Here is a 23,188-nt window from a genome sequence, read left to right as displayed (position 1 = left end):
GGACTTCTAGTTCTCATACCTTGCCAAGAGCTTTGTTAGTTGTTAGTTTATTTCCTTTGCCATTTATATTTCTTGCTTATTATTCCAAAAACCCCAAACAATACCTCATAACCAATAACAAGAACATTTGTTTGCAATTCCTAGGAAAAACGATCCGAGGTTTGAATACTTCGGTTTATAATTTTAGGGGTTTGTTACTTGTGACAACCAAATTTTTGTATGAAAGGACTATTGTTGGTTTAGAAACTATACTTGCAACGAGATTTCAATTGTGAATTCTAGACCACACAAAAGTCCTCTCATCAGTCACCCCATGGCAGGTGGAAAGTGTGGGTCTCCGGATGCCATCGCTCCATAAATGCAGTGATCAGGGAGTTGTCAAAGATAAAGTCCCTGAGCCGCACCGTGTCGCCAAACCCAGCTTTCCTCAGGTAAGGGACGATGACATCTAGGAGTGCAAGTGTGTGACTAACCCCCCTAGGCAATAAAAGGCGAGGCCTCTGTTTAAAGATAAAAAAGTTACAAATACAAGAATTCAAACGAACTTCTCTTGCATGTTCAGATCTATTCTAAAAAATATCATATACAACTCAGATATCCATCAGATAAACATCATAAAAAATAGCACTTATAATTCCTGTTTGTCAACTAACATACTTCTCAAATTTTCACTATGAATAAACTTAACTTTTGCTAACTAAGTTGTCAATAAGCCAACCCTATAAATAAAAAGTTCACCATAAATTATGTTAACTACTTATAAATGTTTTAATCCATATTTGTCAACTAACATACTCTGTGTTACCTAAATATGATTCCATCTATCCCGTTTATTTACTAATTAAAAAATAATCAATTATTAATTTGAAATACAAAAGATAACACCAACCTTAAAGTCGATGGCTCCCGCAATGTGCCACATCGCGTTTAGCCGATTTATTTCAGGGTTGCATGCCATACCATTCCAAGAACTCAAAAATATCAATAAACTGGCCTAAGGATGGAGAGAAAGGAGAGAAATATAGGTCAAGAATGGTCCCAAGCCGTCTGTCAATGAGTTGCTTTTATAGGCGCTATTTAACCTTATCTCGTATACAGTGTAAACTAGATAATTATGGCCATAACTCGTTTACACTATAAACGAGATAAGGCACGTATCACAACGCGTTTATAAACGTGATATGTGGAGACGTGTGCCTTATCTCGTTTATAGTGTAAACGAGATACGATCATACTTATCTCATTTACACTGTAAACAAGATAAGGTTAAATATACAAAATGGTAAAAACTTTGAAAATTACGTATTTCAGTAATTTTAATATTTATTTTATTTATTAACAAAAAAATTCAAAACTTTAGTCCTCTACAAAATTTAATCACTAAATCAATTTTCAAAGTTTTTTTTGTTAGATAAATAAATCCTTATATCATCTTGTTCGTCTTTATGAAAGTACTGAGCATTTTAAATAGAATATTATCTTTGTCTTTAAAAAATAACACTTACTAGTTTGTTTAACTTTGAATAAATAGCCATGTCTGATTATGAAAGATTGGGACGCTAATAAAACTAACCATAAAATATTGTAACTAAAGTTATTCCCATACAAGATAAGTTTTGTTTGACAAAAATGATTAATTGTTAAATTTTTGTTGATAATTCCGTAAATACCCATTTCCTTTCCTTTTCTTTCCATAACCACGACCATTTTCACTGCAAAAATCCACCATTCCAACAGATCTACTCCTCTACTCCTACCTCTTTTTCACCATCATCTTTACCACCACCTCCTCTTCTATTACCACCACCACCATCATCACAGTTTCATATTCATCCTTTACTATTGTCGTCCGTCACTGCAGTCATTTTTCATTTCATCATTATCCTCTACTAGCACCACCACAATCATAAATTCAATATCATCCACCATTAACTATACTTAAACAACAATCACAGAAAAAAATCACACAATAGTGTAGAAATTTCACAAGTCAATAACAAAATGTTTTAGTCCAAATCACTACAAACACCATAGGACGCATCGATCCCTCGGCGAAAATATCAGTACCACTGTCATCGAAGTCATGAACGAAAGGGCGCGGCTAATGCGAGGCAGTGCTGCTTGGCAGAGCTGTAGAAACCAGCATTGACTGCATTGCTACCGCCGAGGACGTGACTGTCGGTGTCGCGGACACCGTCATGGGAAGGATTGTGCTAGGGAATAGGGGTCGTTCACATTAGCAATGAGGAGAGTGGCCAAGAAGCATTTTTGGAACATGAAAAAAGTGAACACACAGAGGTGGGAGGTAGTGTAGTAAGGTAGAGGCAAGAAGGAAGGAGGCAAAAGTAAAGGCAAGATGCTGAGAGAAGAGGGCAGCAGTAATGATGGGTAGAGGGGAGGGAGGAAGGTGGAGCAAGAGAAGGAAAAGAAGAAGAGAGGAGGGTGACAATGGCAGCAGTGAGGGGGACTGAGAAGCAAAGATGGTGGAAGAAGGAATGATGAAGAGGGAGGAGCAGCAGAAAAAAAGAGAGAAAGGAGAGATATGAAAAAAGAGGTGAGAGTAGAGGAGTAGATCTGGTGGATGGTGGATTTTACAGCAGAGATAGTGGTGGTTATGGAAGGAAGACGAGAAAGGAAGAGAAAATGAAAGGGTATTTACGGAATTATCAACAAAAATTTTAATAATTGTTCATTTTTGTCGAGCAAAACTTATTTTGTATGGGTATAACTTTAATTTCAATATTTCATGATCAAATTTTTCGGTGTCCAAATCTTTTATGATAAAAAATGATTATTTACTCTTTAACTTTTGATCAAAATTTGATATTATTGATTAATTTATCTAACAAAATAAAAAATAAAAAATTGATTTAATAATTAAAATTTGTTAAAGATTAAATTTTTTTATACTTTAATAAAAAAAATTTTGATTTGTAATCTTGACACATATTCTTGCGGTACAAAATAGCTAAACCCAATGCGAATCGGATCAGATTGAATATGGTTAAAATCTCAATCCAATCAATACTAAAATCATCGAATTGGATCAGATTCAGTATTCAAGTTTTTATGTTTGGATCCGATCTGATCCACACATTTGCATATTGAATCAAATATATCTGCAAAACATAAAAATATTTTAAAAATTTTATTTTTATTAAAAATCACTAAAATTTCTTTTTTTTATATGTTTATTCTTAAAATATTATTAAATACATTTTTTAAATAATAAAAATAAAATAATATAACAAATATAATAATTATTAGTTAAAATAAAATATAAAATATTTATTTATTTTTTTTTTATATATGTGAATATCCTAAAATTTACAATTTAATTCCTTTAGAATACCAATAAAATCAATCCAATAATCTTATAAATTAGATCAATATCTACAATTTTTAAATGAGTTAATATTCAAAATCGTCCCTGAAAGATACCTCGATCTCCATTTTAATCCCCAAAAGATAAACTTAATCAAAATAGTCCTCCAAAGATACCCGAGTTAATCACGTTCGTCCTTCCATCATCTCCTTCGATGAGTTGGCTAACGTCTGCTGACGTGTGACGTTAACTGCCACCGTGGCAGATGCCTACGTGTGTCCTGCTATTGCTGACAAGGTAACTATGTGTAAACAGTTCAAATCAGTCCCTTAGTATTTGAACCCTAATCCTAAATTCGACGATAAATACGTTGCATTCAACAATCAGAGGGCCATAGGCCTGGGTAGACGTTGAAGTTGCTAGTTTGCAGAGAGGATGGAGGCAGCAAATGGAGGTCGTGACGGTGGTGTGTCGTTTCCGTCGAACGGCAATAATGGTTCCAGCGCTTCAATGCTAGTAATATGTCGCTTAAATGTGTCGTTTTGATTGAACGGAGAAAAGCTGATAAGCCCGCACCTGCCGACACTTGTCGCATCGATCAGTTCTTCTGGAAGACTGAAGTCCAAGTTGCTCCCGTGGCAGTTCCTGAAGCCGAAGCTAATCCTCCCGAAGCTGATTCTGAAGCTAAAGATGCTCCCGAAGCTGATTCTGAAGCCCAAGCTACTCCTGTGGAAGATCCTGAAGTCGAGCCTTCTGCGGAAGCTGATGCTGAAGCTAAAGCTGCTCCCGAAGCTGATTCTGAGGCCCAAGCTACTAGAGCTGAAGCTGACGCCGGAGCTGAAGTTGCTGCCAAAGCTGAAGCGGCAGTTCATGTAGATGAGTGTTAAGTTGAGTTTGTTTTGTAAATGAACTAGTAACTTTGCTCTTTGGTTGACACGTCATCATTAGGATCCGCGAAACTGTTTTTTATGATTATCATGCATTTACAATGTCAAGTTGTTATTTCTATTCAAAATGTAAATTGTGTTTGTATCAGCTTCGATTTTTTAGAATAGCTTATAATAAACTGCTGTATATGGTTTTCTTGTCAATATCCAATTCAAGTCTTCCACTTGGATCTGCAAACCTGAAAAATGATTTCACTTTTTGTTGGGGACCTAGCAGCAGCTTAGCACACTTGAAGCAAAGTTACAAACAAAACAATGGACGAAGAATTTAATCTGTATACAGGTATACAACTAACAAGGTCTCACTCATTTAGGAAACTCAAGTGCAAAGAGATAAATACAAAAAAAAAAATCCTATACATGATGAGTTCATATTTATTCTTTTGCAGGTTGGTGATAGTTTTACTGCAAACCATGCTTTCTACAGGTGCTTTTCACTCAAATTATGTTTCAAATAAAGAAAATTTAAGGAGAAAATGGTCTAGAATGTGTTGATATCACAGGAGATGCCTCGTCTCTTGAATGAGGAGGAATGCCAGATTCACCAAACATCTTTCTTCTTTGCATCTTCCTTCCATCATTAATGAAGGATATAGCTTGATTTCCTGAATTTATGCTGTTTGATCCGAATTGATAGATACTGATGGGAGGCCTTCTGTTCACTGGCATAGGACTGTCTAGACCTCCATTACAGCTTTTATTTGGAATACGTCTACTGCTGGTGCTTGGTCTTGATGCATACATATTATCTCGCTCAACTGCTACTTGACTCTGGACCTTCTTCTTTTTCCATGGCTAAAACCCAACAAATATTAGAAGAGCCAAGAATTTGATAAATATGACATAGTTATTTCTTGAACAACATAAAGTGATATAGAAATTAGTATCCATTTAAAACCGGTGTATGATACCAACTTGCTGTCTTTTTTTCCTCCTATTTTTCTCTTCTTAGCATGTTATACTCTTCCAACATTTCCATTAGAGGTACCTACACAGATATTATTTTGCCAGCTATGATCAACGTAAAATCGAATGGAACCATACTAGAAAAAGTATGGCAATGAGAAAGTAAACTGTGCCAGTGTAAGAATGCTCAAATCATTGGTCAACATAACTGAAGCTAGAACTGTATAATATGATTTGTTTCTTGCAATTCTTTTAAGTTTTTTGTTATCATCTTGTGTGCTGCTATGGTGTGCTTTTTGTTACTCTGTTGGGTGTTTCTTGAAAATTTATCTATAGACAGTTATGCCATTACTCGATTAACTGTAAAACACATTTTGCAACTTCGCATTTTTCTTAAGTATCTAGAGGACTCACAATTGTGCCTATCCTCTGCCCAGATGCTTCTAATACTATGTTTAAGTGTCACGCATTTAACATTAGCCAACCTTTCTTCTAAGATTAGGTCCTAAATTCGAATCTACTTTTACACATGTATAGGGCTGGAAGTGAGCCAAGCTGAGTCGAGCCAGACAAAGCTCAAGCTCGGCTCACAAAAATTGAGCTTAGCTCACGGTTCGACTCATTAACAATCGAGCCTATTTCTTAAGCTCAAGCTCAGCTCATGGAAAGCTCACGAGTTGGCTCAAACTCACGAGCTGGCTCAAATAACTGGAACATAATCTATAGTTCTATATAAAAAATTATAATTTTAATATAACAAAATAAAAAACAATGCATCCATATATTTAACAAACTTAAAACATTACATCTTATAGTTATCAGCTATCAAGTTTTGAATATTTATTTGACAACTTAAATTGGTAATGTAATCTCCATAGAGCTATCTTCAACCTTAGACTTGTTTCTTAGGCCATAAAAAACTCGAAGCCAATCTCCTCCACAAATTAAAGCTTCAACTGTAGTCGGACTTAGAGAGGATCGAAATGTATCAATTACCCTTCCACCAGCACTAAAAGTTGACTCTGAAGCCACAGTTGAGATTGGAATAGCAAGAACATCAGCTGCCATTCTAGATAATATCCTATATTTTCCACGATTTACCTTCCACCATTCTAAAGCACTGAAGCTAGTTACATCATGTTCTCTTTGAAAATATTTTGGTTCATCCAAGTAAGTCTCTAACTCATATTTTAAAGCTGGAACTGCTTCTTCATCCTTTATAAAATTTATCATTATTGACCACCCAGTTTGTGAGGAGTTTGAACTTTGCATTGTAGAGTTGATACTACTTTCGCCACTTGCACTCAGTGAAGTTGATCCTTCTTGCTCGTTGGATAGAATGACATACTCTTGATATATTTCTGTCAAGATTTGATGCACCAATGTCATATTTCTTGTAGCTTCTTGCCCATATATCTGCTGAAAGCACATTTTAAGACCTGTCAATTTGCATCTGGGATCTAAAACAGTAGCAACAGCCATGAGAAGGTTACATTCACTCCAATATTTATCAAACTTCAGTTTCATTTTGGCAACCATTTCCTTGATGAAAAAAGGTCCACTATTAACAGCTTCATCCAAAATTAATTTAATGCGAAATACCTCAGCAAGATAAAGGTTGGCAGTAGGATATTCACTTCCAGATATGATATTGGTTGCACAATTGATCACTTGTAGAACTTCAACTATTTTTTCAACTTTATCCCATTCTTCGTGGTCAGGAAGATATCTATAATTTGGCTCACGATCTTGGAATCGAGGGAAGACTTCCTTAAAGTGCAATGCTGTAGATATCATTTGATAAGTTGAATTCCATCGTGTAGGACAGTCAAGAATCAATTTTCTCCCAGGAAGTTGCAATTGTTGAACAATCTCGGAGAATGTACACAACCTTGCCTTAGATTGATTGATAAATTTCACACTCTCACGTATATTTTCAATTGTTCCTGCTATTTCCCCCAATCCATCTTGAACAAGTAAGTTTAAGATGTGTGCACAACATCGCACATGAAACAACTTTCCTCCACAAAGCAATTTTCTATGCCTTGAAATCATGTCCTTCAATGTCCTTAAGCATGAGTCATTATAGGATGCATTATCTACAGATATAGAATAAATCTTTGATTCGATACCCCATTCAATAAGACATTTGAAAATGGCATCTGCAATATCAACACCACGTCGAGGTGGAGGAACATGAACAAAACTAAGAACTCGTTTTTGCAGTATCCAATTTGTATCAATGTAATGACCTATGATAACCATATACTCAATTTTCTGGTTCTGTGATTTCCACAAATCAGTAGTTAAACTGATTTTATTCACATCTTTTAAACTTGCCTTTAACTTCTTTTTTTCAGCTTCATATACTTTGAGACAATCATTTTTCAGCGTTTTTCTACCAATCTTCTCATAAGCTGTATTATTGCACTTCATCATCAATGAAAAACCAAATTCTTCAACAATGCTGAATGAATGCTCGTGCATCATTAACCAATGTGCAGTTGCTTCTCTTTGTCTTGCATGATCATACTTTCCACCAGGAGTTACTAACATAGGACCAATGACATTTGGATGCTCTGCTGAATCGCTTTGAGGGAAGTTCAATTTTTTTTTGTTTTGCCAACACCATTTTTCTATAGCCAGGACAATTGTTCTTCAAATGCCTATTCAATTGACTTGTAGCTTTTGAGTCAGTTATAGCATATTTTCTTTTGCAATGAACACATTGATTCTTCACAACCCCATTAGACAATTTCACTTCTTTAAAATATTGCCAGACAAAGGAGGTTTTCTTCCTTTTATTTTTGTGAATAACACCCTCATCTTCATTGTCTTTTACCTCTTCATCTTCTCCACTTTGATTTTCTCCTTCATTGTTGTCTAATGCTTCTGCTTCAAGTTCCACTTCTATTTCTGGTGATGATATTCCATCAATAGGAAGAAGTAGTTCTTCATTTTGTATATTATTTGCGTTTTCATTTGAAGCAGACACTAACAATTGATTTTCAAGTTCAGAAATTTCCATGATACTGTCAGTAAAAAAATAAATGTGTTGAACAATCAATAAAAAAAGAACTCCAAAGATTAAAAAAAATCAACGAAAAGAGAAAAATAAAAATTGAAAGAACATAAAAAATATAACTTACTTGATAATTGATTCCCAGAAAAAGAAAGATCAGACTTCAAAGTAATCGAATTTTTCAAAGTAGATCGATGAACAAACCAATTTGCTATTTGAGAGAATGAAGTAAATCAACGATTCACTGCAAGTCAAGAGATTTTCTTTTGGGAAAAACTCTTCCTACTCCTCTCTGGTTCTCTCTGTTCATTATCATTGACCAATGATCATTGTGATTTGTGATTTGTGAATTGTGAATATAAAGGTGCTCTGTACCGCTATACTATATTTCATGATTTTTATCCCTTTAGGTTTCTTTGTCTTTTGGTTTCTAATTTAATAAAAATCTAAATGAGTAGACCATATAATTAATTATAATTTCTATTCCCTAAAAAATAGAAACTAGGAACTTGATAAAAATTCATTTTGGGAACTCACAATTTTTTTGTATTGACAAACGAATAAATCAAAAGATATATATAAAATTATATATTATTACTTTAATGTGTATATATAATATTAAATATATATATATATATATATATATATATATATATATATATATATATATAATCGAGCTAGCTCACGAGCTAATGAGCTAAGCTTATCCAAGCTCAAGCTCGGCTCATTTAATTTATGAGCTCAATTCCAAGCTCAAGCTCGCGTCACCAGCTCACGAGCTCAGCTTATCGAGCTATTAACGAGCTGGCTTGACTCACTTCCAGCCCTACACATGCATCAATATATATTCTTGCAATACTTATTTTGCCCTTCTTTGGATGTTACATGTTCTGTGAATTTTAAAATGCTTCTCACTATTCCATTACACAATTAGACTGTGTAATATATACTTTTCAGATGCATCTTTTCTAGTATAAGAATAGTGTTTTAGAATGTAGGATATCTGACCTGATCATACAATAAAACTTTATTTCGTTCTTCTTTCGCAGGAGCTTCGGCTTCAGGATCTGCCACGAGAGCAACTTGGACTTCAGGCTTCCGGAAGAATTGATCGATGCGACTAGTGCCGGCAGGTGCAGGCTTATCAGCTTTTCTCCGTTCAATCAAAATGAGACATTGAAGCGACATATTACTAGCATTGAAGCGCTGGAACTATTATTGCCGTTCGATGGAAACGACACGCCGCCGTCACGACCTCCATTTACTGCATCCATCCTCTCTGCAAACCAGCAACTTCAACGTCTACCCAGGCCTATGACCCTCTGATTGTTGAACGCAACGTATTTATTGTCGAATTCAGGATTAGGGTTCAAACACTAAGGGACTGATTTGAATTGTTTTCACATAGTTACCTTGTCAGCAATAGCAAGACACACGTAGGTGTCTGCTACGATAGCAGTTAACATCACACGTTAGCAGACGTTAGCCAACTCATCGAAGGAGATGACAGAAGGACAAACGTGATTAATTCGAATATCTTTGGGGGACTATTTTGATTAAGTTTATTTTTTGAGAACTAAAATGGAGATCGAGTATCTTTTAAAGACGATTTTGAATATTAACTCATTTTCAAATGGTATGCGCTTACATACTATTAATATGCGGATAGTCAAAAAAAAAAAAAAAAAAAAATAGCGGATTAGATCCATAACCACTCTATTTATACGAGTCGAACATTGCAAATTGCGATTGTCTGTTGTTTCTTGCTAATGCAATTAGGGTTTTGCGATCCTGCAATTCGCCCTTCCCCCACCGCAACTTCACCGTCGGCGAGAAACAAAGCTCGCAGTCTCGGTTTACAGCACCATCGGAGAACTTCTGCACACTCCTAATATCTCGAATCCTCTACAATCCAAAAGGTACCCACGATTTTTTCTCAATTCGAAACAACACCGTTTTCCTTGCAGATATTGCCACTTTTCTTCTAAAATCGAACTCTCTTCGGTGAGTTTTCGCACGTTTTCAGTCCTCAAATTAGGTTTTCGAATTTTTCAGATTAGGAATTTTTCGGTGCGTAAAAACCCCATGGCCGCTGAAGAGCCTAGCAAATTAGATGATCCTGAATTTCAGTGGGGAAAAAAGAAAGGTGTTGGTGGTAAGAAGAAGGATGTACAATTTTACTCGTCTTTTACCTATGATGGTGTAGAATACACACTGTATGACTCTGTGTATCTCTACAAGGAGGGTGAACCTGAGCCTTATATCGGGAAGCTTATTAAGATATGGGAAACTGCTGATAAGGCAAAGAAAGTGAAGGTTCTGTGGTATTTCCGTCCGGGTGAGATTCGGAACTTTCTCGAAGGATGCGAGGTTGGCGGGAACGAGCTGTTCTTGGCGTGTGGAGATGGAGTAGGGCTTGCAAATCTAAATCCACTGGTAATTGGAACTTCCCTGTTTTGGTCTTTTCTGTTTTTATTACTAATTGTTGTGTGTGAGGTTTTGCAATGCTTTCTTGAGAAAATTGCAGAGCCTGATGGTGGGAATTGAGGTGGCTAGTATATAAGATTGAAGTGATGACTTAGTTTCTTTTGTTTGTGCTTCTATATTATCATTGTTGGAGTTGTGGTTGGCATCGGATTTTATGATAGTACTGTACTTGAATGTTTTCCCCCAATACTCTCTAATCTACTTTTTCATTATTATTATTATTTTTTGTTTTTGAGCTCTTCCTCTCGGGGAGGAGGGGATGGTTGGTGGTGGCAGGTGTATTCTGGCCAAACCATACCTTCGCTTTGTTGTTTGTTTTGCCTTTGTTTGTGTTTTAGTAGACTATATTTGCTAAGTGTTCTGGGGAAAAGTAGATTTTTGTCTGGTATCTTATATCTCTGTCTTGTGGCAATTGTCAAATGGGGCTGCAAAAGTCCCACTCGTGTTGCATTGGTTTTCATTGTGCTAATTTTACCAGAGCTAGGCTCCCCAACCTCCCCCCCCCCCTCTTCTTCTCTTTCATTTTTCTCTCTCTCCTATATCAATCAAGAGTTTGAAGTCTAAAGGTCCTTTTAAGACAAATCATTTATATGGACTGATGTGCTCAATACGTAATTAATACCAATGACATGTAGGTTTGAAGGCCACATAAGGCTATCTCCCGTTATGTATATGTGTTATGTATTGGGTGACTTCATAATGATTCCACATATGTTTTTGCATTGTCTTGTAGTTGTTTCATGAAAAACTTTGTTTGGTATCTTTGGTGAGTGCTGGGTGTGTGCTGCGATATAGATTGATTTCTCTTGACTAGGATTTCTTTTCTTTGTGGGAGTAGGAAAGAGTGAAAACCTTTGTGACATTAGGCAATATACATCACTATGGTTGAGTACAATTCATGCATTATCACAGGTTTTTCGGACAATCATGTTTTATGGAATAAGATTGGACATTTGGCATCTATTTGTTGTAAAACTCATGATTTGTTTAGAGGACTTTCCCCCAGGCATGTCAAGAGATTGGAAAGCTATGCATAATTGAGAACTTATTTTCTTATATATTTTTGTTGGTTCTTGTATAGAGGACTTCCTCCCATCTACTTATATTATTCTTCTTTCAGTTTTAATGATATTATTCTTTTATAAAATAAAATAAAGCTCATTTTTTTAATCTAGGATCTTCTAACTTCAATTGAAATGGCTGGGTATTTGCATATTTTGTATGTCATATCAGGAAGCTATTGTTGGCAAATGCAATGTTCTTTGCATTTTGAAGGATAGCAGGAATCCACAGCCATCAAATGAAGAACTACATCTGGCTGAATTTGTATTCTATCGATTCTTTGATGTAGGGCAGAGAAAAGTATTGGATAAGATAGATGATATGATTGCTGGAGTTGAAGGTTTGTTAACTTATTTCTTTATTATTTATTTCCAAAAACTCTCATGGTTTTAAGATAAAATTACACTTACATCTGGTATGTTTATGGCCTTGTTGCACGCTTCCATATGAAATGCATTTTAAAATACCTGTGTGGATATATAATAAAAAAGGATAAAGTATACTTTTCGTTCTTGAAGTTTTTGAAAACTTTTCAAAATTACCCTAACTTTTAATTTGATTCAATTTTATCCCTAATGTTTGAAATACTTTTCAATTCTACTGTTAATTGTTTTACAATCAACAATCAGTCATTTTTTTTTTTCAAATTTACCCTTAATTATCCATTCCAATCCTAACTCAACCCCAACCAAACCCAAACCCAAAAGCAAAACCCAGCCAACCAAAACCCTATCCCTTTCCCACAACACCACCTAAGTTGTCCCCATCACCCCTTCCTTGATCATCCCTGCCACCCCCATTACAATCGCACTACCCGCACCTCCACATTAACCCCACCATGCACCTCACTATTTATCGCACTACCTACACCTGATCCTATCTCACCGATATACCTCGCTACCTACTCGCACCTCACCATTGCACTAACCCCATCGGCGCACCATTGCAACACAAGCATTCAACAACAATAGAGATGACAAGCATTCAACAACAATAATAGAGATGAGAGACAAAAAGAAATTGAAGTAAGAAAGAGACCAAATCAGAGGGGAAAAGAAGAAAAAGTGATGGAGGTTGCAACAAAGAGAAAGCACGCCTGAGGAGGAGGGAGGGAGAGGTGGCCGTGGAGCTGGCTCGTCACCCCAAACCTCTATTGCATTGTCACTATCCTTGTCCTCCACGGCACCATTGGTGTCGATATTTCTTCCTTCTCAACAGCACCCCCGTCTCAAAGGGACTCCAAGATCTCTCAATCTCTCTCCATTTGCCTTTGCCTTTGCCTTGATCTAGTTTTTCTTTCCTTTTTTAGGAAAAGAAAATCCAAATGCTTATGTGGTGGTTGTCATTGAAGGATGAGGTGTTGGTGAGTTTATGATGATGGTGACTTTTGAGGTGATCATTGGTGGAGTCTATTGGTGGTAAGCGTGAGGTGAAAGAGGGCGGTGGTGACGGGGAATGTTATGGTAGTGACAGGGAATGTTATGGTAGTGATGGAGGAGGAGGAAGGTCGGAGTAGAGGGGTTGGCAGTGGTGGAAGCAAAAGGAAAAGGGGGGAGGGTTTGGGGTTTGGGTGGTTGGGTTTGGGGTTTGGTTGGTTGGGTTTTTGATTTGGGTTTGGGTTTGACTAGTTGTTGACCATAAAAAAAATTCACGATAAGGGTAGAATTGAAACTTATTTCAAACGTTAGGGATAAAATTGAATCAAATTAAACATTAATGGATACTTTTGATAATTTTAAAAAATTTCAACAATAAAAAATATATTTTACCATAATTTTTTTTGTTGAAAAAATAGCCTTTATCATTGTACTATACAATTGATATTGCAGTTATTAAGTTTGGTTTTTTAGTCTCATTAGAGTAATATTTGAAAAAATGTTCAAAAGTTGTAAAACTTGAATAGTTAAAATTTCTCTTAAATTTATGTTGAATGTTATTGTTGTGTATGTTGAATTTTAGTTATGCTTGAGACTCATCTTGATATAGATACAGAGTAAGTAAAGAAAGATGCCATTATTGGAAAAGTAGAGACTCTTAAGTTTTCAATGATTGGAATGTTAATGAAAAGCCTTAACTTTTCATTTAACACCTTATTTGATTCCTTAACAAATGATTTAGGATGCGTGTTAGTGAAATTCCTTTTGTTTTTATGTTTAAAATTGAAGTTTCAAATTATTGTGTTTTTCCTTTGTTTATAAATTTCAATGAATTGATTTTGACCATAAATCATATGTAGTAAGTGTAATACTTCATAGTTTTCAATTTGAGTATCTTATCTAGTCGTTTCTCTAATTGTTGCAGTTAAACATATTTTTAACAATTTAGATAGACAAAAGCCTATTGGTAATGCAAAACTTGGGTTAGACAAGCCAGGAATTAGTGGGAACATTCTGAATGATAAATCAAATGACAAGTCTTTGAACACATTCGATAGGGAAAATGATGTTTCCAAGCCTTTGTTGGGCGGAAAATCTAACCCGTTTATAAAGGAAGAAAATGATACTAATGAGGCTTTCCAAACGATTGCTAATGACGAGATCAAGCCAAAACCTAATGTTCAAAAAAATGGCTTTTCAAAGTTGAAGCAAAACTCATCACTTGAAATACGGGACAATTCTACGGGTGGTGTCATCTCAGGGGAAGAAGCTAAGACAATCTCAATTGAGAAAATGATTCCAAGGGCAAAGGTTGATTCAGAAAAGGGTGCATTGAAGCTTGTTAAGGGTATTACTGGACAATCTAAGAAGGGATTGGCGGAGGATGTTGCTCCGCGAAAGGGAAAAAACGATGTTTTGGGCGAAGTTTCAAAAACAAAGATGGAGGATAATGTGCCAAATGGCAATGATGTGAATATAGCTTTGACTTCGAAGGAGAAATATAGACTACAACGAGCAAATGATTGTTGTGATGTTGAGGATGGCCCTTCCAAGAAGTTAAAGATAGATGCTAAACTCTCAAAGCCTGATAGTGACAAGTTCCGTGAAGAATCTCCTGGAATTACTCCAACGGTGGAAGCCAATCTAGATCACCATCCAACAAAAGTTATTCGAAGACCCAATATTGATGATGAGCCTCGCAAGAAGTTAAAGACAAATGAGAAAAACTCAAAAACCTCCAATGACAAGTTTCAAAAAGAATCTCCTAGAGTTACTCCAACTGTGGAACCCAACGTAGATTGCGATGCAGAAGAAGTGAATCAAAGGCCTTATGTTGAGGATGGCCCTTCCAAGAATTTAAAGACAACTGAGAAACTCCCAAAACCCCCAAGCGACAAGTTTCAAAAAGAATCTCCCGGAGTTACTCCAAGGCCGTATGTTGAGGTTGGCCCTTCCAAGAAGTTAAAGACAACTGAGAAACTCTCAAAACCCCCAAGTGACAAGTTTCAAAAAGAATCTCCCGGAGTTACTCCAAGGCCGTATGTTGAGGATGGCCCTTCCAAGAAGTTAAAGACTACTGAGAAACTCTCAAAACCCCCAAGCGACAAGTTTCGAAAGGAATCTCCCAGAGTTTCTCCATCTGAGGAACCCAAGTTGGATTGCAATGTAGCCGAAGTGACTAGAAGACCCGATGTTGTAAGTTGCATTCCAAGTATTCTCTTTATCTTGATTGTTCTTGTTCCTTGGACACAACTCAAAAATCTTATTCCTTTATCTCATGCTCAGATGAATCATATAATGCTTTGAAAAATTGACCGAGAATTGGGGTACCTGTGAGTCTATCTTGATTTTGTTTGAGCATAAATCAAAAGCTCCTCCGTAGTACGATCTTTTGTCCGTTAGTTTAAATATAAAAGTTGTAGAAATAAGTTAACCCATTCATAGTGCTTCGCTATTGCATAAGTTGTGTCTCTTGTTAATGTCTCTATAGCCTTCTTGTTAAGAAAGACACAAATACACTAATTCAGTGTCTTTGGACACAGGGTCTTTGTCTTTGTCTCATCTTCCAAACATGGTTTTCTGTCTTAGTGTCCTGTGCTTGTAAACAAACATAGCTCTGGAGAACAATGCGATCCTTGTCAATGGAACTGGTAACAGTAACGTCCAATTCACGATTAGAGAAGCAAAGGGGGACAAAGAGGAGAGTTCTATATGAGATAAAGTAAGAGAGGAGAGGAAAATATCTTGGAATAATAGAAAAGCTTTGAAGGTCAATTGTGCAATCTCCATCACTATAACTACCTAATACAAGCTTATGTGTGACAATCAGTAGAGTACCTGATGGGGAATTTCGATTGTTATTGGTGGAGTTGAAACCCATTTTGGCCCCTGAAATTTTCGACCGGCCTCAATTTCGACCCCCAGATTTATAGTTATCCAATTAACACCCCCCAAATATTGGATTGTGCCCCACGCTTCCCCCCGTAGCTATCTCCGTTAACGGAGATTTGATGTAGTAGGTTAAGTTGACAGAGTGTGTATCCACGTGACACCCAGCTTGGTAGAATGGATATGTGATGAGTGAATGATGTGGCAAAAGTTGAATGAACTCAATTTGCAACCCTCTTTTCCCAATATGTTCGAGACTTCGCTGGAGAAATTGAGTTCATTCAACTTTTGCCACGTCATTCACTCATCACACATCCATTCTAGCAAGTTGGGTGCCACGTGGATACACACTTTGTCAACTTAACGTGCCACATCAGATCTCCGTTAACAGAGATAGCTACAGGGGTAAACCTGGGATACAATCTAATATTTGAGGGTGTTAATTGGGTAATTATAAATTTGGGGGTCGAAATTGAGTCCGGTCGAAAATTTCAGGGGCCAAAATGGGTTTCAACTCGTTACTGGTGGCTATGGGGCATATTTGTGTTTACCTTCCTTTGGTGAACAATTGAAGAAGTCATAAAAGAAATATTGGGAGATGTGATGCGAGAATATGAGAACCTAGGATTAGATGGAGAAGAGATTGTAAACATACTAAGCATTTTGTGTATGTCAAAAAATGAAAGAATACAGTTGAATATTTTGGAAATTGGGATATTCTCCCAAGTTCATGAAGTGCCAAGCCTTACAAGTTACAATTTGGGGAACTCCCTAGTGTCCCTCCCTTGGCAATTTTGAATATTCTCTTTATCTAGATGGGAGAGTTGGATACGAAACTCTTCCTCAAGCCCTTAACTAGATGCTCCATGTGTACCTCGACAACACATAGTTATATATATATATATATATATATATATCCTTGGAGTTTAAAAGCTTTTGTAATCAAATCCCTACTAACTAGGGCTGGCAATACTTATCTTATTTGTGTGTACCCAACTCATTCCAAATCGGTCGGGTCAGGTCTCGACCCAATACGCTGTCAAGCGGGCTGATAGTAAATAGGGTTTTGTTGCGGAGTGGGTATGGTTTGGGTTTCGGGTGAACCTTCTATGACCAACCGGCATCCTCTATTGTATATATAAATAATATAAATAAATATTTATATATTATGAGTAATGTTTGTGTAATATTAAGTTTTATCCTCGTACCTAGTTTGTTTATTAATCTTTTTGTATTCAATTTTATAATTATTATGTGTTTGTGGATGCTTATAATTATGTTAAAGGTTAAATATGTGATGTAAGTTGGAATGATATTTAGAAAATGTGTTTGGCCAGGTAGGGTTGGATACTTGGATTTGGTAGATAGACTTCGGGTAAGTTTTGGGTGTGGTTTTTTCTAAACCTGCATAGAGTAGGGCAGGTTTAGAAACACATGAGATTGTGTTGGTAGGGTTTGGATAGAGGTTCAACCATACCTAACCCTATCCATTGCAAGCCGTCGCTGACGTTTGACATTCAATTTATACTAAATTTAGTCCATACATTTTTACACAATTTTTAAATTAGTCACTACAATTGAAAATGTTATTTCAGTTGGGTCCTTGCAATTTGACCAAATTGATAGGCAACGGTTAGCTAAGACTTGTTTACAAACGTTTTTAAACTCGTAGGTACCTAGGTACATAATTTTAAACTTAAGAACCTTTTGACAAATTGAGTTAAATTATAAGGACCTTAGGAAGTGACTAGTGAACTCTAGCATGAAAGTGAAAATTGGGGAAGTTCCACATCACAAATCAAGAATTAAGTATCTTAATTGCATTACCCAAAATGGGGAGATTGGGAGAGCAATGAATCATCGGATTCAAGACTTCAGCTCTTCTCTCCTCAGGTGCGTGGTGATGCATCAAGCTCCTCGCAACGATTCTGCCTCCGGCAACAATGGTTGTCATCTGGGCTGGGTGTCAGGCACGTGACGACGGTTCTGCCTCTTGCGGTGACCTTGAGAATGAGAGGTGGAAACAGTGAGAGGGGATGAGGGTGGAGGAGAGAGGGAGAGGGAGAAAGAGTGATGGTACGGAGAAGAGGATTAGGCGTTAGGGCTTCTCGGTAACGTATATATACACACACACACAATAGGCGTATTTTTTACATTTCTTATATGCGGGTATTATACGGGTCCCATGGGCCTCACTCCCTGCCCCGCCCCGTTTATTTCTTGGGCCCCATCCTGCCCCCCTGCGAGTGAAAAGAAATCCCCAAATCCATCCCCCGGCCGGTAAACCCGCCGGGGGAAATTGCCATGCCTAGAGATGATGGTGTTAATTAATTCATAAGCTTATCTTACTTGATGGAAAGAAAGCATTCTTGTTCTAATTAGGAAGCTTTATATGTTGTGTCTGATTTCAAGCCTTTCGTGTTTCTTGGTGTTCATAGTAGTTATATTATTATTGTCTATTAAGTTTTATATTTCATATGGTTCTTTCCCTTATTTTTGTGTCATTTGTTATAATTGTTCGGAAATCCAGAGCAACTTTTTGCTGTACATGGCATGGAACTATCATTAGTGTGTAATGCTTTTAAGTAGCATTGGATATGTAGTTTGAACATATGGTTCAAGTAGGATGATGATTAAGGACACTTTATTACTTGGAGATTTGTTTTGGTGGTCTGAATGGAATAGAAAATGTAAGGTTTTTCATTTAATAATTCTTATACTCTTTTATTATTTATTTATTTAATTTAATTTTTCACTTGGTGACAGGATAGGAGCAAGTGGTTTAAGGAAATTGTAAGTTCCTTTTCACTCTTTACCTTATTCAACAAATCTGGAGTTACTTGAATTTGCTTATATAATTGACGGTTCTTATACTTTTTTCAGCCTTGGGAAGAAAGAATGAAAACTGCTCATGAACGAGGAAAACTTGTGCTACTTGAAAATTTGGATCCATCTTTAACATCAGAACAAGTACAAGTAATAATTGTTCCAACTTTCTATATTATTTTAGGATAGAGTTTGATTTAGGATGAGTGATAATTTACTTGCATGTATGCAATTTAATTATGGATTTGGGGTTTCTAAATAGATGTGCTTCTGTATCATATCGAATTGTTAGTTGATATATGCTTTTCTTGTCTTTATAATATGCTGTGTCATCTACTTTTTCATCCAGTTCTGTTTTTCTTATTAAGTGTTCTATCAACCTCTGATTTTGATATTTTTGTTCTAAAACACAGGATATCATTTTTCAAGGCTTTAAAGAAAGTTGCACTGCACACATGATCCAGAAAACCGCGTGTGCTAGCCCTCATTCTGGTTAGGACTAGTCCTCAGTCATCCTTTTCCCATAAGCTTTCTAGACATATGAATACATTAGTCTCTTTAGGAATTGTACATTCATGTATTTCAGGATTTTTCCCCCTTCCATTATCAAGTGACAGAATACCTCCTCCCCCAAATAAAATGATCTATATGCAATTAATAATGAAATGATGTTTTTTTATGATGTAGGTCAAGCTTTTGTTATATTTAAAAAAAAGGAAACAGCAGATATGGTTGTTAAAAAATTACAGGAGGATTCTCTATTAATGTCAAATGGCTGGTATGTGCAAAGCTCGATCCGGATGAAAATTTTCCTTTTCATTTTTCTCTGTTATGCGTTGATCTATAGGCATGATCTATAATGATTTTGTGTGTGTGTATTTGAGTTTTCTCACTATACTAGGTTTTGGGTGTTGTCTCAAACTATTGCCTCTATATTCTAGAGTTAATATGGGGATGTAGGGGCCTTTTTTTATATTTTCTCATTCTCAAATCCAATTCCACCACCTCATTTCTACCCACTTCTCTCTCTCTCTCTCTCTCTCTCTCTCTCTCTCTCTCTTTCTCTCTCTCTCTCTCTCTCACACACACACACACACACACACGCCCCACATCATTGTGTAAAGAGCTCTGTATATTAGCCATTCCCTTCAACTATAATGGCTAGAAACGCAAACCATGATAAACAAGTAACTTCATGGAGATCTGGGAGTTAAAATCTCATAGTTGTAAAATGTTGTCGGCTCAAATTTTTTAAATTTTGCTTGATTTGCTAGCTATTTCTTTTAATCTTTTACCTGAGCTTTTGATTTTGTTGCTTTGTAGCCCACTTGTTGGAAGCATTGGGCGTCCTTGCTTTCCAGGGAAGAAGCCAGCATTTTATGGTCATTATTTTCTAGATCAAAGTCGAATGCTGCAACAACGTGAAATGGTGAAGTATCCATTTTTTTGTGCCTATTGGTTGCTAAATTTTGGGTCATTTTCATTTAATAGGCAATCTGGATTTTCATATGCAGAAAAATGCTGTATCTACTTCACATTGCTCACAGCCCAACAATATTGAATATGATATGGCTATGGATTGGTGCTTACTACAAAAAAGAGCAGAAAAAGCATGGTCAATATTATATCAGGTATATACGTTCAGGTTAATGCCTGAAATCATCTTCATTTATGCCTTTTGTATTGTATATTGATCGTTTATTGTCATGTTTTTATTCCATAAGCATCAAGGTGATGAATTGAGGAAGCTGAAAGCCAAGCTGAAAACTAAAATCTAAATGTCCTGGAATATCTTTTGTTGTTTTCTCGGTAAGTTCTCATGTCTCAATGTATTTTTGTTCTTTGTATCTTATCCTGTAGCTTTTTCAGGCTTGAATATTTTTTTACTGGTACTCATTCTTCTAATACCTTCTATCTCAGTTTGCGGAGTATCGCAACAAGGATGAGAGCATTTCATTCGGCAACGAAATTATTTTGGTAGATCTTAAATTATGGTCTCAAGATCCTTATGGAATCAATCATTTTTGGCATCTGGTAAGTTTTCATTTGCTACTGATCTGAGTATCATTTATTTTTTTTTAATATTAGATCACTTTGTTGTTTGTTTTCTCCTTTCAGTTTGTGACTAATTGTAGTTGTTGGTTAGTTTAGCGGCATTTTATATTTTATTGTTGGTGATATCCTATTGGTTCTTTTTATCATTCTTTGGTTATGATAGTTGGATAGCTGGGTTTCTTTTTATCATTCACTTTTATGCAACTTGTCAGGTTACAGAAACCGATCACAGTAAGGTTTTAGACATGGTAATCGTACATGTAGAAATATGTTGCCGAATTGTGTGTTTCTTACCTGCATATATTGAGACAGTCAAGAATGTTAATTTTTGAAGCTTAATCCTCCTTTCTCTCTCTCTTTTTTTCTGGGATGCAGAAACAGCTTCGTTGAGGCAGTGGCATGCAGTTCAGCAGTTGTGAATATTATTTTCTTGGAGTTCGGCTCCGGAACCAAGTCAAAGAACAGTTGTTCCGCCTTCTATTGCGACTCCAAGCAAGCTGATAGATTTTTTGCAAGTTTAGATCGTCTTGAAGTAAGGAAATTTAAGTTTGTTAAGTGATCAAGTGAGGGGATAATACTATCGGATTGATAACATACCATCATAAATGGATCTCTCACCAAATGATTCGTTAGTTATCCCTTTATAAATAGCTAGGGTTTAGTTCAGTTACAATCTGTCAATTTTCCTGTGTTCTCTCACTTGTCATCTGTGTGTAGATTTGGCATTTATATTTGAAGATACAAACTGTTGGCATTTTGCCAGTTAATTAATTCAGGGGACCTACAAGTCTCAGCCACAACCCAATTGTCACCATACATTTTATTGGGTAATGCTATGAGGAAAGTTTTGGTGAAGAGTGAAGATTGTATTTTTTGGGATAAAAGAAAACTACTTTTTCTAAATTAATTAAAAACTCTTAATTTTACTTTTTGTCAAAGAAATCCTCCTTTTCTAGGTCATAATAGAACACACTACATTACTTGCCTATGATGCAGGGACAGGGACTCGACATAGGACACGCAAAACAAACCATTTTTAAAATTTTATAAGATACGAAAATATGTTTATATATAAAATAAAGTATTTTTAGGTAAATTATAATTATATTTTGATATTTTATTAATATTAAAATATAAATTAATTTTGTAATTATTTTTAATTATTTAAAATATTATATTGTTCTTAAATTTATTTCAAGAATAATAAAGTTAGATATGTTTTAGGTGTGTTTAAGTGTATGCGAAAAAGAATAATGTATTTGAAATGTGTCCAATACGTAAATATAATAATGTGTCCAATGCGTAGCTTTATAGATATTTACATTTTGGATCAGTTGGTTAGGTGTATTGTCTGTTATTCTGCCGCGTAGGTTTTAGTAGTCTAAAATAAAAGGACTTTTCTGTTTGAGTGCAAATTACGTTGAATGCTTTTGGTACAGATTTTACTTGGATCTCATATTGAATTCCAAAGGAAATTATTTTGCATGTTGTTCCTAAAAGCATCTTACAATTTATTCAGCATCATTTTGGGAACAAACAACAACAACAAAGTCTTGTCCCACTAAGTGGGGTCGGCTACATGAATCAAACGACGCTATTGTGCTCTGTCATGTATCATGTCTACAGAGAGACCGTTTATATGTAGGTCTCGTTTGACCACCTTATGGATAGTCTTCTTAGGTCTTCCTCTGCCTTTCGCCCTTTGTCCATCTTCCATCTCATCCACCCTCCTGACTGGATGTTCTATCGGTCTTCTTCTCACATGTCCAAACCAACTGAGACGCGATTCAACCATCTTTTCCACAATGTGTGCTACTCCAACTCTCTCCCTTATATCTTCATTCCTTATTTTATCCAATCGCGTATGACCACTCATCCATCTCAACATCTTCATCTCTGCCACACTCAGCTTATGTTCGTGCTCCTCTTTAGCCGCCCAACACTCCGTACCATACAGCATAGCCGGTCTTATAGCGGTGTGATAGAATTTACTTTTAAGTTTTAAAGGCACTTTTTTGTCGCATATAAAACTAGATGCACTCCGCCATTTTGACCAACCTGCTTGGATCCTATGATTTACATCCTGTTCAATCTCTCCATTGTCCTGTATGATGCACCCAAGATACTTAAAACTTTTAACTTTTCGTAGGGTATTTTCTCCAATCTTCACCTCTATATTGGGGTTTTCCCTTCTCAGACTGAACTTACATTCCATATATTCCGTCTTGCTACGGCTTATGCGCAGACCATACACTTCTAGAGCTTCTCTCCATAACTCCAACTTCTTATTTAG

At 36.1% G+C, this 23,188-nt stretch overlaps 1 protein-coding gene across 3 annotated transcripts; it reads left to right on the top strand.

Annotated features, from left to right (window-relative positions):
- Positions 1-9,850: 9,850 nt before the first annotated feature.
- LOC112786746 (protein ANTI-SILENCING 1) lies at positions 9,851-21,750 on the top strand. Of its 3 annotated transcripts, XM_072229256.1 has the most exons (14): positions 9,948-10,119; positions 10,256-10,355; positions 10,442-10,636; positions 11,921-12,089; positions 14,051-15,321; positions 18,781-18,807; positions 18,898-18,990; positions 19,254-19,332; positions 19,528-19,618; positions 20,164-20,269; positions 20,355-20,471; positions 20,565-20,649; positions 20,761-20,874; positions 21,271-21,750. In XM_072229256.1, exons 2-12 carry the CDS (start codon positions 10,314-10,316, stop codon positions 20,616-20,618), a joined length of 2,244 nt encoding a protein of 747 aa, XP_072085357.1. In that variant the 5' UTR covers positions 9,948-10,119; positions 10,256-10,313; the 3' UTR covers positions 20,619-20,649; positions 20,761-20,874; positions 21,271-21,750. The 3 variants fall into 3 exon arrangements, with proteins under 3 accessions (XP_025685905.1, XP_029151889.1, XP_072085357.1); XM_025830120.3 differs by having other exon boundaries at positions 9,851-10,119; positions 10,256-10,636; XM_029296056.2 differs by having other exon boundaries at positions 9,887-10,119; positions 10,256-10,636; positions 20,572-20,649.
- The last annotated feature ends 1,438 nt before the right edge of the window (positions 21,751-23,188 follow it).

Source organism: Arachis hypogaea, chromosome 20, assembly GCF_003086295.3.
Source record: "Arachis hypogaea cultivar Tifrunner chromosome 20, arahy.Tifrunner.gnm2.J5K5, whole genome shotgun sequence".
NCBI classification, from domain to species: Eukaryota; Viridiplantae; Streptophyta; class Magnoliopsida; order Fabales; family Fabaceae; genus Arachis; species Arachis hypogaea.
This window is presented reverse-complemented; position numbering and strand designations above follow the sequence as displayed.